At 41.2% G+C, this 19,519-nt stretch overlaps 1 protein-coding gene across 1 annotated transcript in view; it reads left to right on the top strand.

The window, feature by feature from the left end:
* The window catches only part of mical2a (microtubule associated monooxygenase, calponin and LIM domain containing 2a), a 74,376-nt gene that overhangs the window by 11,028 nt on the left and 43,829 nt on the right, over positions 1-19,519 (top strand). Inside the window, exons 3-9 of the mRNA XM_037692800.1 lie at positions 2,623-2,986; positions 11,768-11,975; positions 12,523-12,639; positions 14,748-14,849; positions 16,187-16,342; positions 17,230-17,330; positions 18,500-18,757. Of these exons, the coding sequence (XP_037548728.1) occupies positions 2,726-2,986; positions 11,768-11,975; positions 12,523-12,639; positions 14,748-14,849; positions 16,187-16,342; positions 17,230-17,330; positions 18,500-18,757 (1,203 nt within the window). The 5' untranslated portion in view covers positions 2,623-2,725. The remainder of the gene's footprint in view (positions 1-2,622; positions 2,987-11,767; positions 11,976-12,522; positions 12,640-14,747; positions 14,850-16,186; positions 16,343-17,229; positions 17,331-18,499; positions 18,758-19,519) is intronic.

Raw genomic sequence — 19,519 nt, 5'->3', positions numbered from 1 at the left:
ATCCATCCATCCATCCATCCATCCATCCATCCATCCATCCATCCATCGTGGCCGGAGCTGCTAGCTCTCCAGCGTTCCTCCGCCTCCACCAGCTGAGTGAAGCGAGCGTGCACAGGAGAACTCGCTGTTGCAGTTTTTTTAATTTTGAAGCATCAGTCAAAAATTGCGTTATGAATATGGGGGGAAAAAAAAATGTGTATACGTTGCAGGAGTGACAAATCTGTGCAAAAAACTGCGACTTATACGCTGGAAAATACGGTAATTTATTCCTGCCTGAAAGTGCTACAGCTTGTTGCTGCCGCTGCCGTTTTTCATGTAAAAATAAGCACAGAATTCTGTGGAAATAACGACAAACTGACAGCGTTGGCTTGAGTTGAAGCCTTTGAGAACCGACTTGTTTTTTTTAACGCTGTAATCTACTTTGATCTTCATGCTGTTTGAATTAGCCGACAGTCCAAATGAAATCAATCTGAACATTTTCTTCTTTCATAGTTGGACTTTTTATCACATCACACTGATCATAGCCGTTCTTCATTACTCAGCAACGAGCCAGACATGTTCTTAGAGAGTGTGGAGGCGGTTCCATTGGTTGGTGTGTGCTGAAGTCGTGTTGGTGGATTCGTTCTAGCAGCCGCACGGCAGAGGAACGTCAGCTCACCGAGGCTGGCTCTTCACTGTTAGGGCCTCTACAGCAGCTGCTGACAGGACAGGACAAAGGCGTGGAAAGGTTCATTTGAGTGTGCGGCGTCACGCCCGGCGTCCCTTTACATTTAAACGTTTCTCTGAAACAACAGAATCAGAACAAGATGCAAACAAAAGGCTAAACAGGATGTTGTGCAAATGGACATGCTAATTTTAGCCCGAGGAGAATTGTTGTTGCTGGAGCGAGAGTCAAATCCTCAAATCATTCAAAACACACTCAACAATGTGTGTTTTGTATATTTGTGAGTGTGTATTCTCAGCCATGGGTCGCACATTGTGACCCGTGGCTGGGGGGGGTCGTCTCTGCCTCTTTCTGATGAACATATTGTAGCACGGCTCCAGTGCAGCCTCCTCTGGGCCTGCCTGATTATTGTGGGTTGGAGTTTAAATCCCAGCTCCTCTCCTGTAACCACCCACTCCACGGGACATTAAAATTTCAAAGGACGGCTTCCCTCAAAACTCACGGAAGCTGTGGTCTCCACCCATGTGCATGTGCACGCTTAGCCCAGAAAACGCTCACATTTTGCTTTGATGTTGAGTTCTGGCTCAGATTTTCTAAATGCTTGATGGTTGATTGGAGGGAAGGGGTGGATTCAGCGTGTTTTGTTCTGTCCGTTTAGCTTCTTTTTTCCCCTTAATCAAATAAAACACACAAACCACAGTAAAACAATGTGTCATTCAGCGTGTCTAAACAACCATGGATCAGTTCGTGCAATGTGCGTTTGAATTATATTTAGCTTTAAATACCTTCTTTTATCAATTAACTTTAATTTGAAGTATTTTGTGTGTGTCCATTACGTAAAGTCAAAATGAAAGGTAGTTGAAGTTCCAGGCTGTAAAGCAGCAAAAGAGGAAAAAGCCCCGTGTTCAACCTGCAATGAATATACCGTGCACTGCTTTTAAGAATTGTTGAAGAAGTTAAATTAAATATACATGTCAGCAAAGAAGCCTAAATGTTAAAAATACCACCAGTAGAAAATATGGTATAAAACAGGGGGTTATAAAGAGCAGGTGAGCTTTGGGGGGAAAAAGCCAAACGACGCGACCGTGAAAATGTGAGCATCTTAACTTTTGAGCCCGAATATGCAAATGAACAAGGGCCGTCCTGAAATATTTATTAGTTTGAGATCTTTGGGAAATGTTTCAGCTCTGAGCTCATCTAGACTAAATGACACTTTTGCTTTAAACAATATTATAAACATTAATTGTTCCGTTCCAGTCACAACACTTACATTTAGTATCTTTGTTTGATTTCTTCCTTTTTCCAGTTTTGATGGAAATTGTTTGGCAGTAAGTGTAGAGTACATATTGCTGATCTACTAAATCCTTTGGATAAATATTTTCAGGCGACTAAGTATGAGTAGATTAAAAATTTCACGTCTTCTTTAGAGTAAAATATGGTCTGATTAAAGTAAAATGTCCAGAAAAATTAAAATTCTGTTATCCTGTTTGAACCCTGATTTTGTCGAACAGTTTTTTTTAACAATAAGTTTATTGTAAAACCATACAAATCTCAATTTATAGCTTTCTGCAGCTGCTTCTGTAAAGGAAAAGCAGTAAAACCGTTCAGCAGCTGCCTGACGTTGACTCACTCTGAGTTGCTGCTGGAGTTCCTTGTCCCGTAACTTCATGCATCTCTGTACTTGAAATATTATCTTGTTGATGTGGGTGGAAGCTTACCATGTCTCCAAATGTCTCCTGAATTACATAATGGGTTGAGGAATGTCACAGAGTTTCTGCTATTGCAAAACTTAACGTTAATGATCAATATGTTGATCTATAGAAATGATCAAAAATCATCCGCTGAGAGCAGTTTTACTTTGGCCAAAAGCTGAAATGGAAAAACACAAGTTACTTAAAACCACGTGTTGGACTTTTTGCCATGTGATGACATCACTCTTATGTGTCTTGCCTTCTCAGAATGGGCATGACGGTACGGGCCAAGCTGAGGGTGTAGCCACATCTGGTAGAGAGCTGAACTGAGCAGGACTCTCAGTCCGAACGACCCGCTGCAGCAGAGAAGATGGGTGAGGTGGAGGAGGAGAGCGACAATGTGGGGAAGCTATTTGAGAGCTTCATCCAGGCCTCGACCTGTAAAGGAACACTTCAGGCCTTCAACGTCCTCTGCAGACGTTTGGACCTGGACCCTGCTGAGCACAGAACCTTCTATGCTGGTCTGAAGGCAAAGGTCACCTCCTGGAAGGCCAAAGCACTGTGGAGCAAGTTAGACAAACGGATGTCCCATAAAGAGTACAAGAAAGGCCAAGCTTGTGTGGGCACAAAGGTACGTTTTTAAATGACAAATGTATTACCGTACTTTTTGCCATATAAGTCGCAACTTTTTGCATAAATTTGTATGCCCTGCGACATACAGCGAAGCGACTTATTTGTGTTTTTCCCCATATTTATGAGATCTGACAATTTCATTCATTGTGACATGGGAAAAATTGAACATTATTTTCAGCCACTAGATGGCGCTTTGAACAATATGGCAAGCCAAGTGTCTCATTAATAGGTAAAAGTGGCTATTAATGGGACACTTGGCTTGCCATACCAAGCCACCTTTGTCTTGCTCTGAAACTCCTGGAGCAAACGTCAAATCAGCTGCATTTCGCCTGGGCGGTGAATTTAAAAATTAAACTGAGACACGCCTTTACTATAATGTTGAGCAAACAAATAATTGTTTTTAGGTGGTTATCTTGGTAAATCTCGAAGAAATGCACAGCGAGTCATCCCTCAGTGCACTCCCGCAGCCGCAAATGGATTTTTGAAATGCGGCTGATTTGACCATTAAAGTGCTTTTATTAAGGAAAAGTTCAACTGATACACACCTTTGCTATAATTTCAAGAAAACGAATAATTGTTTTTAAGTTTCATTCAACCTTTATTTAGACAGGTAAATCCCATTGAGCCTCGAGGACTCATTTACAAGAGAGACCTGATTTCAACAAAGTGTTAATCTTGTTAAATTCTTGTTAAAATCCTCCCGTGCACGCTCCAGCGGCCGCCATTTGGCAGCCAATCAAATTTTTGGCACAACACCGGCGCACATTTCCAGGTTGTCAGCGGTGACGCATAATAGATGCAACATGTACGGCATTTTCAGTACCTGGTTTTGTTAAAGTTTGTCTGGGTTCATGTTTAATTCTCTCTTTTTGTGCTCAGCTTTGCTTCCAGTTTCACTGTTTGTTTTATTTTTAAGTACCGGTAGTCGCCTTTTGTGTCTTTGGTTGATTTCATTTCTTGTTTCAGCATCAAATCAAGTCCAAGTTTCCAATAAGCACAACCGCACTAAATGTAGTCATTATCTCCTCAGTACGCAAAGTTTTTCCTGCTGTCTCGTCTTTGATGTCATTGTTGTCCCAGGTTTGTTCTTGTTGTTTTTTGAAGTGATGAAGAGTTGAACCTTCGCTGTCGGTCGTTCTGTTCGCATGCTTCCGTTTGGACAGACCATTCTCTCTACTTGAAACCATGACATAAGACTTTTATTTTCTGAGACTCTATGTTTCTTCTGGCCTGTCTCCAAAGTAAATCCCACATTCTTAACTCTGTTTAACTCTGAGCTCACAACTGAGTGATTTGAGTGAAAAATATTTTTAAAAAAGTGAGACTGTGAATCTTTGCATTTCACCTTCCTCCCACATTTCCTGTCTGTTTCTGAACCTGTTCGATATATTTTTTTTCCTTGACCGAAACGTCTGGTTTTACAGAACCGTTAAGAAGATTATTTTCTCTGCCAGGCATGCGAGACATGTTTCCTACTCACACCTTCACAGGCGCAGTTAGTGAAGTCAGTTAGGATCATAAAAAACACGCAGCGCACAAGGAATTTTGCACTGCAAGGCCAGAAACGCTGCAAAGCAGTGCAAATATTCACGCACGGTTGTTATTCATATAAAAATATCTCAAGATGTGATGCCGTTCCTATTCATTATCGAACTACTTTGACTAGATTCGCTCAAAACAGCAATCAGAGAACTTCGTAATTTTAAAAAGGGACAAAGCTGACAAAATATTTCCCATCCACTTCCAGACTGCACGTTCCCGTGAGGTTTAAAATCCAAGGGCTTTTGCCTCAAACATCCGTAAAGTTTTATGATTTACAAAGTGTTTCTGTAAGTTCTCACCTGGTTCCTTTTTAATTAGAACAAACGAGACGCCGTGTTAAAGTGGACTGCAGACTGCATGAACTGAGGCAGTGTCTTGTTTTCTACAGTAATTAACCTTTATGTGCCCAAACAGAAGAACTCACTCTTATTTGCAGCCATTTGGCTACCCTTAAAGCCTTTTACAACTAACGTTTAAGCAAACCCATCCCCAAACTAAAAACCTTTAATAGCAAGCGTAACAGCAAACCACGCACATCAGACGAAAGATACTCGAGTTCTTGAACTGAGTCATGAGATTCTTGAACCTGTGTGTTCAGTATCTGCGTTCTGTTCGGGCGGTAAAGGTGATGAGGGAAGCTTCAGCTGTCTCCAGCTGGAGAGAGGGTTGTGACTTCACAGAAAAAACATGGCATCACTTAGCGACTCGGGTTATTTGGCTCCAGGTGTGCTCAGCTGTACTTCTCAGACGTCTTTCTTGAAAAGTTGGAGCCATCTCGTCCAAGTTATCATAATCTCATTCATTTTGAAGAAATAATTACTTTCCTGCGTGCCAGGGTAACATTTTTTGCTTTGTGTCATTTGGACAAATCTGACAGGAGCTCTGCTACAAAGTGGACCCAGTGAGACTTGCAGTAGATGATGAGCTTTGTTGAACTAACATTTCTAATTTCTGGCGTTTTAAGAGCTGTTTATTTGTGCACACTGTTCTCACCGCTCGCAGGAAATCAGTCTACTTTTACATCTGACTGTGTAAATCATTCACTTATGACTTTTCCTAATGGCAGCTCCGTTTAGTGACAGATGGGATCCCACTCGGCACCTCTTCTTCGTACAGCTGCTTCAGCAGAAACTCGTCTAAAAGCTGTGACGTCGTGCGTTTTATGGCCCGACAGAACTGGCAGCAACGTGCGGCTCGTATAGTTTTACAGTTTACAGCCGAAGCTGCCACTTTAATGATCTGTGTAGCAGGTTGTCTTCAGTGCTCTTTGTCAAATCTTTCAGAACAATTTGATGTTTAAAAAGAAAATTTCTAGAAATCAAACTCAACTCGGACAAAAAACTCGAGATATCAGTCGAACTCAGAGGCCGCTCAAACTTAAAACGCCTTCAGAGTTTCATCAGGACTTCTTCATGGGTCGCCAAAGATGCAAACTCACATGAAAATTGCTTCTTCCTGACTCAACCTGGGCTCAAACCTGCAGCTGTAAGATCACGAGACTGCAGCACTGACCACTGATCCACAGTCCCCCATTAAGCTACAGTGGCCCAGCTACATACTACAGTGTATTATAATAGTTATCACAAAATAAATAGATGTTATGGTATAATTATTTGAAGCAAACTGCAGCCTGTTTGTTAGTGAGACAGAAAGACAGCTTGGTTTTTGTCTTTTAAATTTTTAATTATCAGATTTTGTTTTTAAAACATGTGGTTTTATCATACAGGAAATCTGACAGAAGTCAGTAGGACTTTAAAATGTACTTACATTTTCAAATATTTTATTACAGATATGTTTAACCCTATGATTAAATTGACATAATATAATTAAAATCCAATATTTCTATGTTGAGTTTAGACAAAATTGCTACTTAAATTAGTAGTTTGTTAGCTGTGTTTTTAGTTTTTGAGGAATAAGTTTAAATTCCTGATAGCCCAACATTTGTTTTTACACATTTATTAACTAAGTGAACAACTCAACGTATATGAGACATAGTTTTGATTGCTTTAATTTGCTCTTTTTTTTTTGTTAAAATAAAAATAAACTGAAGAAATGGAACACAGATTCACAATTTTAAGACTATTAAACAAATATTTTTTCAATATAAAGGACTTAAATAATCAGTAAAACAATATTTTTTGTTAATGATGTTTTCTTCTGATGAGAATTTGTCACACACGAAGTGAAGCTTTGTTTTTTTAAGCTGAGGACTAAAATCAGTTTAAGTTTAGAGTCACAGGAAAAAGAGGACACAGCTGGAAAACTGAATGGAAATCTGTTTCCTGACTCAGCAGATGTGACACAAACCATCAGCAAAAAAAACAAGCTGCTGGAGGACGATAGAGAAATCTCAACAGTCACATGCGTTTAGTGACAACGAACTGTGAAAGTGCATCTGATCAAACAGTTACTTTACTTTAGTGGCTAAATATTTGGTTGTTCTTTGTCACTGGTTGAGTGAAGAGCCAAAAAAAACGAACCTCTGCTTTGCTCAGAGGAATAACTCCACATGTGCCGACTTGTCAGAGCAGAGAGTTCACCTGTTTCACACCTGAGAATATGTCATCCTGAAAACTTCACTCAGGATGCTGAAGATCATGGTGATGATGGTGATTGTCTCTCTCAGAGGCAGGTTGTGGGCTAACTAAAGCCCAACCACTCTGCTGCAGATGTGCAGTTATTTTATGTATTCCGTTCACTTCAGTTTATTTATATAGCACCAAGTCACAACATATATAAAAATAAAAATTTAACACTATTTATAGATGGTGGCACGAAAACATCGGACAAAATTTAACCGTATCAAAATACAACAACAAAATAAAAGCAATCAAAACAATAATTTGTTTCTAAAGTACTGGAGGATCACACCATCTTAGAGTAATTCATTCAAGTCTGGCTTTAAACCTCTCCACAGCACTGAAACTGCCCTGCTGAAGGTCTTTAACGACATCTTCAGATTCACAGATACCGGTGATTCTGTGCTGCTTGTCCTGTTGGACCTCACAGCCGCCTTTGACACCATCGACCATGAGATCCTCATTGCTAGGTTGGAGCAGTGGGTGGGCATCACAGGATCAGCCCTCAATTGGTTCAGATCTTACCTCAATGACAGATACTTTTGTGTCTCCATCAAGGATTTTAATTCTGCAGCGACAGAGCTTAAATGGGGGGTTCCGCAGGGGTCCATCCTGGGTCCCCTGCTATTCTCTCTATACCTGCTGCCACTTGGTGCTATTTTCCAGAAACACAACATACCGTTTCACTTCTACGCCGACGACTGTCAAATTTACTTCCCGCTAAGACACAATGGTACATGCTCTATTCAACCACTGCTCAACTGCCTGGCTGACATCAGGGACTGGATGGCTTTAAACTTCTTAAGTTTCAATGAAAAGAAGTCTGAAGTCATGTTGTTCCCTCCCAACGACACGATCACAAACCACTGCATCAACCTCTCTGCTCTAACCCTGTCAGAAAAACAAAGAGTCACTAATCTTGGCTTGATAATGGACCCTTCCCTGAAATTTAACAATCATGTAAACATGTTTCTTCCAACTGAGGCGGCTGTCTAAACTGAAGCCCATATTGTCCAAAAAGAACCTGGAGACAGTAATACATGCATTCATTACATCTAGGCTTTATTACTGCAATTCACTCCTGTTTGGTATCAGTCAGACCTCCATTGCACGACTACAACTGGTCCAGAATGCAGCAGCCCGATTTTTATCCAGTACAGGCAAAAGAGAGCACATTACACCAGTTTTGGCCTCACTGCACTGGTTACCGGTTCACCTTCGAATCCAGTTCAAAATACTCCTGTATGTCTACAAATCAATGAACAGTTTTGTCCCCCATCTCTCTGATCTGCTACAACCGTATGTACCCACCACGTTCCCTGAGGTCAGCGGACCAGTTGCTCCTCACAGTTCCAGGAACTCGTCTTAAGCGCAGAGGGGACAGGGCCTTCTCTGAAGCGGGACCAAGACTTTGGAACGAGTTACCTCTGCTTGTCAGACAGGCTCCCCTCCCTCTCGGTTTTCAAATCCCGTTTAAAAACTCACTACTATTCAGTAGCTTTCAACACCAGAGGATCTGTGTTTTGAACCTGTATGCTCCACACTGGTTTGTCGTCATATTTATTATCTGCATCATTTTTATGTCTATATTTTTGATCTACTTCATTTTGTATTTTGCTTCGTGTGTTGTCTGTTGTTCTGTCTGTACAGCACTTTGGTTGGCCTTGTAGCTGTTTTAAGTGCTCTATAAATAAAATGGTATGGTAATAAAATATATGCATTTAAAAACCTCACAATACAAAAAAGAAATTTTAAAAAGCTACAGTTTATTTAAACAATGCTTAGTTTCCGTTTTCTTTCTCCAGTGTGCTTGTGTGAACAGCAGGCAGTGTGTCTCCTGTCACAGATACACGTGGAGCCTCTTTATCTTCTTGTTGCTCCATCGGGGGACAGAGCGTGAGTCTTCTGTCTGCGTCCTGTTTGGGTTAGATTACTGACGAGCAGGGAAAAAGACATGAAGCTCTGACTTGGTGAGGTCATGGAGACGGGAGCCTGTTCATGATGTTGAGCACAGCAGGATCAGACAGCTTGGTCAGAAGAATCCCAACATGCACAAGAACGTGCACACTCAGTAAAAGGTTCTTAAAAAAATTTATGGGGAAAACATTTGCCAGCACACATGCGTCACTCATCTATCAGTCAACGTGTACGTCATGTTTTAGCCACACGTACTCAGACATATGCTGCAACCTCAGGGAACTGACTCCATGCATTTCTTTGGTGAGGCGGGACGTGAATCACACCTGAACTATGCAAAGGTCGTTCCCCCAGGGCAGGTTTGTCATCGCATGGCATCACTTCAGGCATTTGAAAACGGTTTTCCTTTTGTGAATTGTTTTCTACATCGTCTGACTGAACTGTTTGTCAGAGTTTATCCTCCTGAAGTGTTTCTGCTCGAGACACTCACATTCAAATGTAAGCATTGAAGTGATCTAGTGAGATATCAAAGTTCATGCTCAGTCAGTCAGGTCATCTGGACAGTTTCTTTTTTGTGGAACGACGTTTCACCCTTTATCCGGAGGGCTTCATCAGTCTGAGGAGTCCCAAGTAAACTCAGATGGAGAGAGAGGACAGCCTTAACATTGAAGTTTACAGAAAACCAACCCACACAGACCAGTGTCTTCTGTTTGACTCCCACCATCCACTGGAACACAAACTCTCTGTCATCAGAACTTTACAGCGTCGGTTCCGAACGCATCCCCACAAAGACAGAAGGGAAGGAAAAGGAACAGAAACACATCCAAGAAGCTCTCCAAACATGTGAATATCCTAACTGGGCTTTTGTCAAGTCAGAGAGGAAATCTACAAAACACACTAATAAACAGAAAAAGGAGAACAACAGACGGAAAAACATTGTCATCCCTTATGTTGCTGGAGAATCTGAGAAATTCAGAAGGATTTTCAACAAACACAACATCCCAGTACATTTCAAACCCAGTAGGACTCTCAGACAGAGGCTGGTCCACCCTAAGGACAAAACACCCATACACAAACAGAGTGGTGTAGTGTATGCGGTCCAGTGCAGCGAGGACTGTCCAGACCTCTACACTGAGGAAACTAAACAGCCTCTTCACAGACGCATGGCTCAACACAGGAGAGCCACCTCCTCTGGACAAGATCCAGCTGTTCACCTCCACCTCACAGATAAGGGACACTCTTTTGAGGACCAAAATGTGCACATTTTGGCCCAAGAACACAGATGATTTGAGAGGGGGGTGAAGGAAGCAATTTATGTAAAAAGAGAAAAGCCGTCTCTTAACAGAGGAGGAGGCCTCAGATTTCCACTTTCAAAAACATATAATGCAACTTTAAAACAGATCCCCAGCCGGTTTTCACATCTGATGGGAACAGAGGGGCCTCGTCTGTGAATTAGGAACAAAGACCTTAAGAAACCCCTACTGTTAAGGTGTTGAGGTGTGACTTATTAAATCTACATATGTGTGTGTGTCTTATCCCACTCAGCCTTATAACCTGAATCTCTCACTCACTGCTCATTGAATTGAGAAAGCTCCTCAGATGAGGAGCGAAACGTCTTCTGTTACAAATTAAGTCCAGTTGTTTTTGTATTGAACGTTTTTTGAACTTCCCAAGTAAACTGTTTTCCCCACTAAGCGGTACACTCCTTTAGTGGACCAACTGGTGATAAGATGGTTTCTGGGGGCTGTCCTGTCCCCTGTCGTCTCCTCCCAGGCAGGCCGCCACAGTCAAAGGGGTTCAAGATGCAACAACCAATAGTGGTTGGTCCACTAAAGCATTGTTGCCAAATCTGCTCATTAGTGACTTTGGGCTTGTTTTTTTTTTTTCTTTCTAAAGTCGCTTGCAAATCTTGTGAGTCGCAGGTTGCGTTTTTTTGGGCTTGTTTTTGAACGTGAAGTTGCTTATTTGGGCTTAACTTTCTTTCCGAGTGAAACTAGTTGATTATCTCCCGGCTCCGCACAATAAAGCAAAAGACGAGTGGTAGTAGGTAGTTTGTCCCTTCCACACCCCCGTTTCCTGTTTATCGCTCCCGCCCAAGATGGCGAGGCGACAGGCGCACACCCAAACAAATACTCATACTGTGGTCGACCACTAGGGGGCTCCACTCACACGCAGATGTCAGAATGTTTTGTTTTTAAAAATATAAAAAATATAATTTATATATATGCAAAATGTATTTTTTAATCAGAGCTTAAAAGCATGTTGTCCAAAGTGTTTAGCATAATTTTGCTGTTGTTTATGTATAATGCCATAATAAATAAATAAATGTATGTTCATACTGTTTAAAAACGGCCTCTGTTTTGCACAATGTGGTGAGTTGCCAGTTGGGCTTGTTTTCATAGAGCTGGTTGCTTGTTTCTATCGCGAGATCTGGCAACACTGCACTAAAGGAGTGTACTGCTTAGTGGGGAAACAGTTTATCTGGGACTCCTCGGGCTGATGAAGCCCTCTGGATAGAGGGCGAAACATCTTTCCACAAAAAAGAAACTGTCCAGATGACCTGACTGACCATTATTGGCTCTAGTGAGATGTTTTGCTGCTGGTACAATCTAAATTTTATTTTAATCAGAGGCTTTTTTTTTAAAGTCTCGGTCTGTTGATAATATGACTGAAATGTTTCTTAGTGTGGGTTGTTTCTCTGTGCCTTGCGCTGGTAACGACGTCTGTTCTTCTTCACTCAGTGCCTCATCATCGGAGGAGGTCCCTGCGGCTTGCGGACAGCCATAGAGCTCGCCTTGATGGGCGCCAAAGTGGTGCTCATTGAGAAGAGGGACTCTTTTTCGAGGCACAATGTGCTCCATTTTTGGCCCTTTACCATCCATGACCTGCGGGGCCTTGGGGCCAAAAAGTTTTATGGAAAGTTCTGTGCCGGAGCCATAGACCACATCAGTAAGTATAAAAAAATAAAATAAAATCAAAACACGGGGCTGAATTGTAAGTTTGCATGTCATCATAGTGGACACACGAGGTCATTGTTTTTGTAAATGTGTGCTCAAATCTTTCACTCACATTATATTTTATATCACCTACCTCCACTAGAAACACCCACAGCTTCAAATTATAGTTCAACTTGTACGAGAACATTCCTTTCTTCAACCCTCGGCTAGTTTAACAAAGAAAGGTTTTCTTTGTTGTGTTTGCAACCTCCTGTACGTTCAGTACATAGTCGCGCTGTACATTCATACCTACTATTTAATAAATATTTACAGCAAAATGCATGAAAGTAGAAAACTTTGCCTTCCTGCTCAGATTTCTCTTTGCTGCAAAAATCACCAAAGCTGACCCACAATTGATCTCATTAATTTTTCCACAACAGAACTTCAAGATATTTAAACTATTTCGTCTGACTGGAGCCAGACACCTTTCTGAAGACTGTATCTAGCAGGGTTTGCTCTCAAGATTACACAACACCAAACACAAGGTTTGTCTCCAACAGGCATTCAGCAGCTGCAGATGATCCTCCTGAAGGTCGCCCTGATTGTTGCAGTGGAGTTTCACATAAATGTGGAGTTTGTCAGGCTGTTGGAACCTCCAGAGGACCAGGAACATAAAGGTATTCAATCCCACCTTCACGTTGTCCAAACATGAGGTCAGCGGTGCCTTTACACAAATTCAGTGGGCCTGAGACATTTCAGGGACGTGAGGAGATTTAAACATCTGGAATCTGTACTAATGGTAATTATTAGAGTCAGATAATCAGAGTCAGAGATGCTTTATTGTCATTCGCACCTCATGTGGTACATGTGGTGGAGCGAAATTATGTACACAGGGTCCCAGTTACATCCAACAATAAAATGTAAAAGAAAAACAGTAATAACATCTAAGATATGAACTAAGAAAAACATCAACTAAAAATACACTTAGCACTAATATCATAAAAACATTACGTTGAACAGCAGCACGAACATGAGCATGAGTCTGTGTGAGCAGATGAGCATGCATGAACACATCAACATGAAACAGATTAGTAAGATTAGATTAAATCATTTTAATGTTTTCAGCCTTTTCTAGACCCATTCCTGGAGCATATTTGTGTAACTTCCTAGTCCGCTGCTCTCTATGAACTCGTGATCAGTAGCAGGAAACTTGTCATCCTGCAGGATTTAATTCAGTGACAGTCACAAATAAACATGGGATACACGCAGCTTGTTTTGTGCCATGATGACGAGGCTGGCAAAGGTCACATACTTCGTGTCACTAATCTGTAAATGATCCATTTCCAAAATAAAAGCACATTGCACAAATGATCAAACCACTGGTTTAGTTTGTTTTAAAGCAAACATCTTGTCTTCGTTAAACTTTGATCACATTCCAACTCAGTTCAGTTCAGTTTTTTATAAAGAGCCAAGTCACAACAGAAGGGCACTGAACAGAAACATTCAAGTAAATAAAAAATCAATTAGGAACATTGATTATCTAAGGTAGGGTGTGTTGAGTCTTCATTTCATCACAGTCTCCCATCCTGAGCAAGCACAGAGGCAACAGTGGAAAGGAAAAACAGGAAGAAACCTCCAGCAGAACCAGGTTCAGGATGAGCGGCCATCAGCTTCAACGGGCTGGGTTTGAGAGGACAGGAAGTAGGAACGGACACAGAATGGCAGGTCCAGAATGGAAGCAAGCAGGAGACCAGCTCTATCATCATCATCTTTATTTATAAAGCATTTTAACACCAGCCACAGCTGAAACAAAGTGCTGAACATCAATAATAAATAAGATAAAATAATGACAAAGCACACAATGAGTTTAAAACTCAATTCAAAACACAATAAAACGACGAGTTCAACAGGAGGAAAGACAAACAAACAACGTTAGAAATACAAATACAAACTATTCATTTGTAACTACAGTATTCATTTGATGAAATGAGGTCAGTTTGTCCTCCAGCAGTCTAAACCTATAGCAGCATAGGATAAGGGACAGCTCAGGAAACCCAAGTCAACCCTAACTATAGGATTTATCAAAAAGAAAAGACTTAAAACTGGACAATGTGTCAGCCTCATGGACAGAAACTGGAAGTTGGTTCCACAAGAGAGGAGCCTGAGAACTGCAAGCTCTGCCTCCCATTCTGCTTTTGGAAACTCTAGGAACCACAAGTAAACCTGCAGTCTGAGAGCGAAGTGTTCTGTTAAGAAAATATGGAACAATATAATCTGTAATATAAGATGGAGCTAGGGCATTTGGTCATCGTCCCATGTTGACTTTAGTCCCAGAAGAGAAAACTCTTCAGTACCGGTCAGTTTTAATATCAGAACGCTGATAACAACCCAAGACTAAATTTAGAGCCGAACTTATCCCTCCTCTTCGGCTGGGACAGAATTAGCTGTGCCCTTGACTTCACAAAAAGGCGCACAAGACACTCACCCCTCACTGCCTGCATAAAATGGCTAATATTACGTTAAAAATATGTAATTTATGCAGTTTTATTGGACACTGACACTTTTACTTTGACTGCATTATCAAACAGCAGGCAACAAGAAGAGCGCACATTTTTGCAAATTCAATTTCATCACTCGTTCACTTAGAACATCTCTGATAAAAATGTATTTAGTGATGTTCCTGATTGTTTAACAGAGGAGTGCAGCATGAAGAAAGCGTTACTTTGATTTATAAATACACCTCGTGTGTGTTTTTTCCAACGTTCTCAGTTGCTCTGTTTTGTAGCGATCGGGTGGAGGGCTGCAATCCGACCTGCTGACCATCCGGTGGCTAACTTTGACTTTGACGTGGTGGTGGGGGCCGATGGGCGGAGGAATACACTGGAAGGTGAGAAGATAAAAAACAAAAGTGGTTAAAAGTATGCAACGCCTCAGGGGTGTTCTGTACATTTGACAGCAGCGTGCTGACAAAGGTTTGGAATCCGCTGCCACCCCGTCCGTCAGCAATATTCAGTATTTAGAAACAGAAACACCCAAAAAACAAAGACACACAAACAGCACCAAGTTTAATTTGTTTAATAAAACTTATTCTTATTTCAGTCTTTGGCTGTATTTGAAGTACACTTTTTTTTCTTGTTTTCATTGGTATCTCACTTTATTATCCGTTTCCAAGTTGTAATGATGTATTAACGCAAAGAAAAATTAGTTATTTTTCTTATATTTTGCATGTCTGGGTCTGTAGCTATAACTGAAATGGATTTGTTAGTTCCTATGTGCAGTCACTGATCTCTCCCAGAGGAGGAAAGCGACTCATGAAAGCAGCACTCGACGTCAACAGAGCAGCGTTGGGCCCGACTGCAGCAGCTGATCTGCTCACGATGGAGCGGCTCCAACTTTCTAACTGCTTTCAGGCTTTCTTTTTAAAATGCTGTCATCTAACAACCAATTCTGATCAAATGCTTATTCCTTAAATGGACATTTTGGGGCTGAGCAAAATGTTTAGCTCATTCTTTAATTATGAACGAGCCTGGAGGGAAATGGTTTTCTCCTGAGTCCGCCTGCTTGTGTGTGGCTTCTGTGGCCAAGCTGTGGTAACGCAGTTAAACGCTCTCTGTTGTTGCCGGATTTAGGACAGTCTCAAACTGCACATTTCTTTTAAACTCGTTCTTTTGACCCTTAAGCTTACGTCTGTTGTGGGTGTATTATTTCATAATTAAACAAAGCTCTCAAAGATTAATAGCCGGAGAGAAATGTATTTTTGGCATCTGATTCTTAGAAGTCTTACATTGTTGGACAGTTTTGCAATCTGGATCTGTCTCAGAACAGCATTATTATATATATATATTTTTTTTTTCTCTATAGCAACAGTGAGACAAAACATGAACTTTTGAACAGACATTATCTTCAAGAATGAGCTTATTTTCACAAGATTATTAGATGTTTTGGCTCCATCAAGTTCACTTTAGTCACAATTTTCAGCCTCTACATTATCACACCAAATTTTTATAACTGTAAAATATCTGTAAAATAAGAGTTATAGCTACTTTCTTGTGTTTGCTAAGACCAGCTAACTTCTTTTGCGTCCTCGGTGAATTGCTGCTAATCCTAAAATAAATACCTTGTAATTATGGTTTGAGGCAAGATTTCCTCCGGTTTGAACACACGAGCAGACACGTTTAGTCCAACATTTCCGTTTTAATCCTTTTCACTCTTGTGTCTTCCCAGGTTTTAAAAGAAAAGAGTTTAGAGGTAAGCTGGCGATCGCCATCACGGCCAACTTCATCAACAGGAACACCACGGCGGAGGCCCAAGTGGAGGAGATCAGCGGAGTGGCCTTCATCTTCAACCAGAAGTTTTTTCTTAACCTCAAAGAGGAGACAGGTGGGACAGACAGAAGATTAAAGTGCCTCATGACAATAGAGTTAATAATTATGCTCAGCAGAGAGGAAGTGATGTCAATTGTTCTGCAGTATTAGTTTGTTATTTGGTTTTATGTCAAATAAAAATGTTTTTTTTTTACTTTACTTTTAATATCAGTTTTTTAATAAATGTCTATTAACTGGGTGGCACAGTGGCTCAGTTAGTAGAGCTGTTGCCTCCGAGTGAGAAAGGTTGTCGGATCAAATCCCAGCCGGGGACCTTTCTGGTGCATGTTCTGTGGGTTTTCTACTCCAGTTTCCTCCCACAGACCAAAAACATGCATGTTGGGCTGATTGGTAACTCTAAATTGTCCCTAGGTGTGAGTGAGAGAGTGAATGGTTGTTTGTCTCGTTTGTCTCTATGTGTCCCTGTGATGGACTGGAGACCTGTCCAGGTGTCCCCCGTGTCTCACACAGTGACTGCTGGATATGGGCACCAGTGACCCCCCGTTAAGTTAACTGAAACTTGTACATTTGACAGATTGTTTTTTTGTGTTTACTTATTTTTTTTTCATGGTCGAATAAGCTGTTGGAACAAAATGTTAGAAGATTGTTAAATTCACTTTATAACCAGAAGGGGAAGGGAAGTCTGGGATTGTCATCGATCGATGTTTCCATACAACGGCGAAATTAGTTCTCTGCATTTAACCTGGGATGCACCCAGGTGGAGCAGTGGGCAGCTACGTAAACACCCGGGGAACAATTGGGGATTGGGTGTCTTTCTCAGAGACACCACAACATGTGGGAACGGCTGGGAGTTGAACCGTGACTTTCTGGTTCCCAGTCGGCTGCCTTGCCTCTACCCCACCTTTTTATGCATTTATCATTAAATGGTGTAATTTCCTGCAGGTATTGATCTGGAGAACATCGTTTACTACAAGGACAACACACATTACTTTGTCATGACGGCTAAGAAGCAGAGCCTTCTGGACAAGGGAGCTGTCATCAATGTAAGAACATTTATTTAATTATATTTAATCTCCCTCTAGTATTTTTTTATTACTAAGGACTTAAGTGGGGTTTTTTTAGTTCAAGGAAGAATTCTGTCATATTATTTGTATTTACACTCTGTTTTTAATTAACGGATACACTTTCAATTTAAGTGTCAAGCTTTGGCTTGGAGACACCTTTGAAGGGATAATTCATCATTTTGTAGTGAGTAGTAAGTTTCTTACCTGCACTAGATGCAGCCAGAATGACTCATGTTGGAGTAATCAGAGAGAAGTCTTTACGAGGAAGTGAAGCTCAGTGGTAGTGCGGAGCTAAAACTGCCAACACAGCTCAAAACTCTTCCAGGAGTTTAGGTGAGCGATATAATAAATATATTTTTTAGTTAGTTTTAATAGCATCAGACCGTTGTTCACACTGAAACTGTTTTGTCAACCAAGCAACATCTGAGGCTGCTGTGTCAGCTGTGAGGTGCAGTTCTGCTGGTTTAAATCCTAAAACAACCGCTACGTGACAGTCAAACTGGGTAATTCTACATTTAAGACTGGCTGCTGATTTTTCTGGGGATATATGAGTATGAGATAGATTAGACAGAGGGAGAACTGCTTCTTAGAGATTTACAGCTCCTGGTTGACGCAGCTTAAGGATTTCTGTCAGCCCCTGTAAACACGTTACATACAGCAACATCGATGTTACGCAGCTGAGACAAACTGACCACGCGAATACGTCTTGTGCAAAAATGATCAGCTCAGATGATGTCATTGTGATGCTTGTTTGAGCTGCTCCTGAAGTTTTGAGTTTGGGATGTTTGAGAGTTACCTTGAATCCTTCAAACTGAGATTTCTCTGATCACCGTTCGTTGCAGGTAACACACTGACTGCTCTTAACTACTCTGCATAACCCCGCTTTAAAGTAAAAACAAAACCACTGAATCACTCCTTAAACCAAAACTGACACATTTTAAACTCCAGATTTTATTGAAACGCATCATGAATCCCAGTTTGTTTTAGGGTCCAGATGTTGACGGGATGCAAACATTTCTGTACATTATTTATAAAAATGTTCAACAAGTTAGTTTTATGTATTTAAAACAGTATGACTTCATACCCCGTTGGGTTCCACGTGTCTCTAAAGGGGATCCCATTGTTTCTTGCTGCTGCTGTTTGAACAGGATTACTCCGACACCCAGATGTTGCTGAGCAGTGAAAACGTCAACCAGGAAGCTCTTCTGACCTACGCCCGAGAGGCTGCTGACTTTGGCACCAACTACAAACTTCCTACTCTTGATTTTGCCATGAACCACTGCGGGCAGCCAGATGTGGCCATGTTTGACTTCACAAACATGTACGCGTCGGAGAACGCCGCTCTGGTCAGGGAGAGATTTGGACACCAGCTGCTGGTGGCGCTGGTTGGTGACAGTCTTCTGGAGGTAAGGAAAGACGAGGCTGATCAAATAAAGCTTCAGACACTGGCTGCTTGCTAAAAGGAGCAGTTACACCGCTCGATACTAGTTATTCAGTTTGGTTATTCTATTTATACAGTTTCTGAGAGGGCGCTCAGTTACGGCACTAGCAGGGGTTGCTGATGTTGTGTTCCCACTCAGAGAACGATTCGCCTCCGCACAGAACGCAAACTCATCCTGATGTTGAAAGCAAAACAGCAGTCAGACCCTTCCTGCTGCAGCTGCTGGTTTAGGAACACATTACGTGGGGGCGCATGGTCATGTGCACGCTGTTTGTATAATCACACAAATAATCAGCATTAGAAATGTGCATGAAATGAAGTATTTACTGTGCAACAGTAGTAACTGAGCACAAAAGTGTGTTTGAAATTCCAAGTGAGCATAAAATTGTCCCCTTGTTTTTCCTCTATAATTGTATTTTTGGCTAATTTTCTTTATTTATATGCAAAGATGTACAAAGTATATATTGATGAAATATGGTTTATCATGCTAGAAACATAACAGAAGTACTGCATGGTAAAAAAAAAAGAAGATGTTTTCAGTTTAATTTGTCACTGCCAGTCATGCACTTATAACTGGTTCTCTAACGTTTTTATTTTATTTAACTGACATTTCATCCATCCATCCATCCATCCATCCATCCATCCATCCATCCATCCATCCATCCATCCATCCATCCATCCATCCATCCATCCATCCATCCATCCATCCATCCATCCATCCATCCAT

This window comes from Nematolebias whitei, chromosome 2, assembly GCF_014905685.2.
Source record: "Nematolebias whitei isolate Nwh7 chromosome 2, NemWhi1, whole genome shotgun sequence".
Taxonomy (NCBI): Eukaryota; Metazoa; Chordata; class Actinopteri; order Cyprinodontiformes; family Rivulidae; genus Nematolebias; species Nematolebias whitei.
The sequence above is the reverse complement of the archived record's forward strand: the minus strand, read 5'-3'. Positions and strand labels throughout refer to the sequence as shown.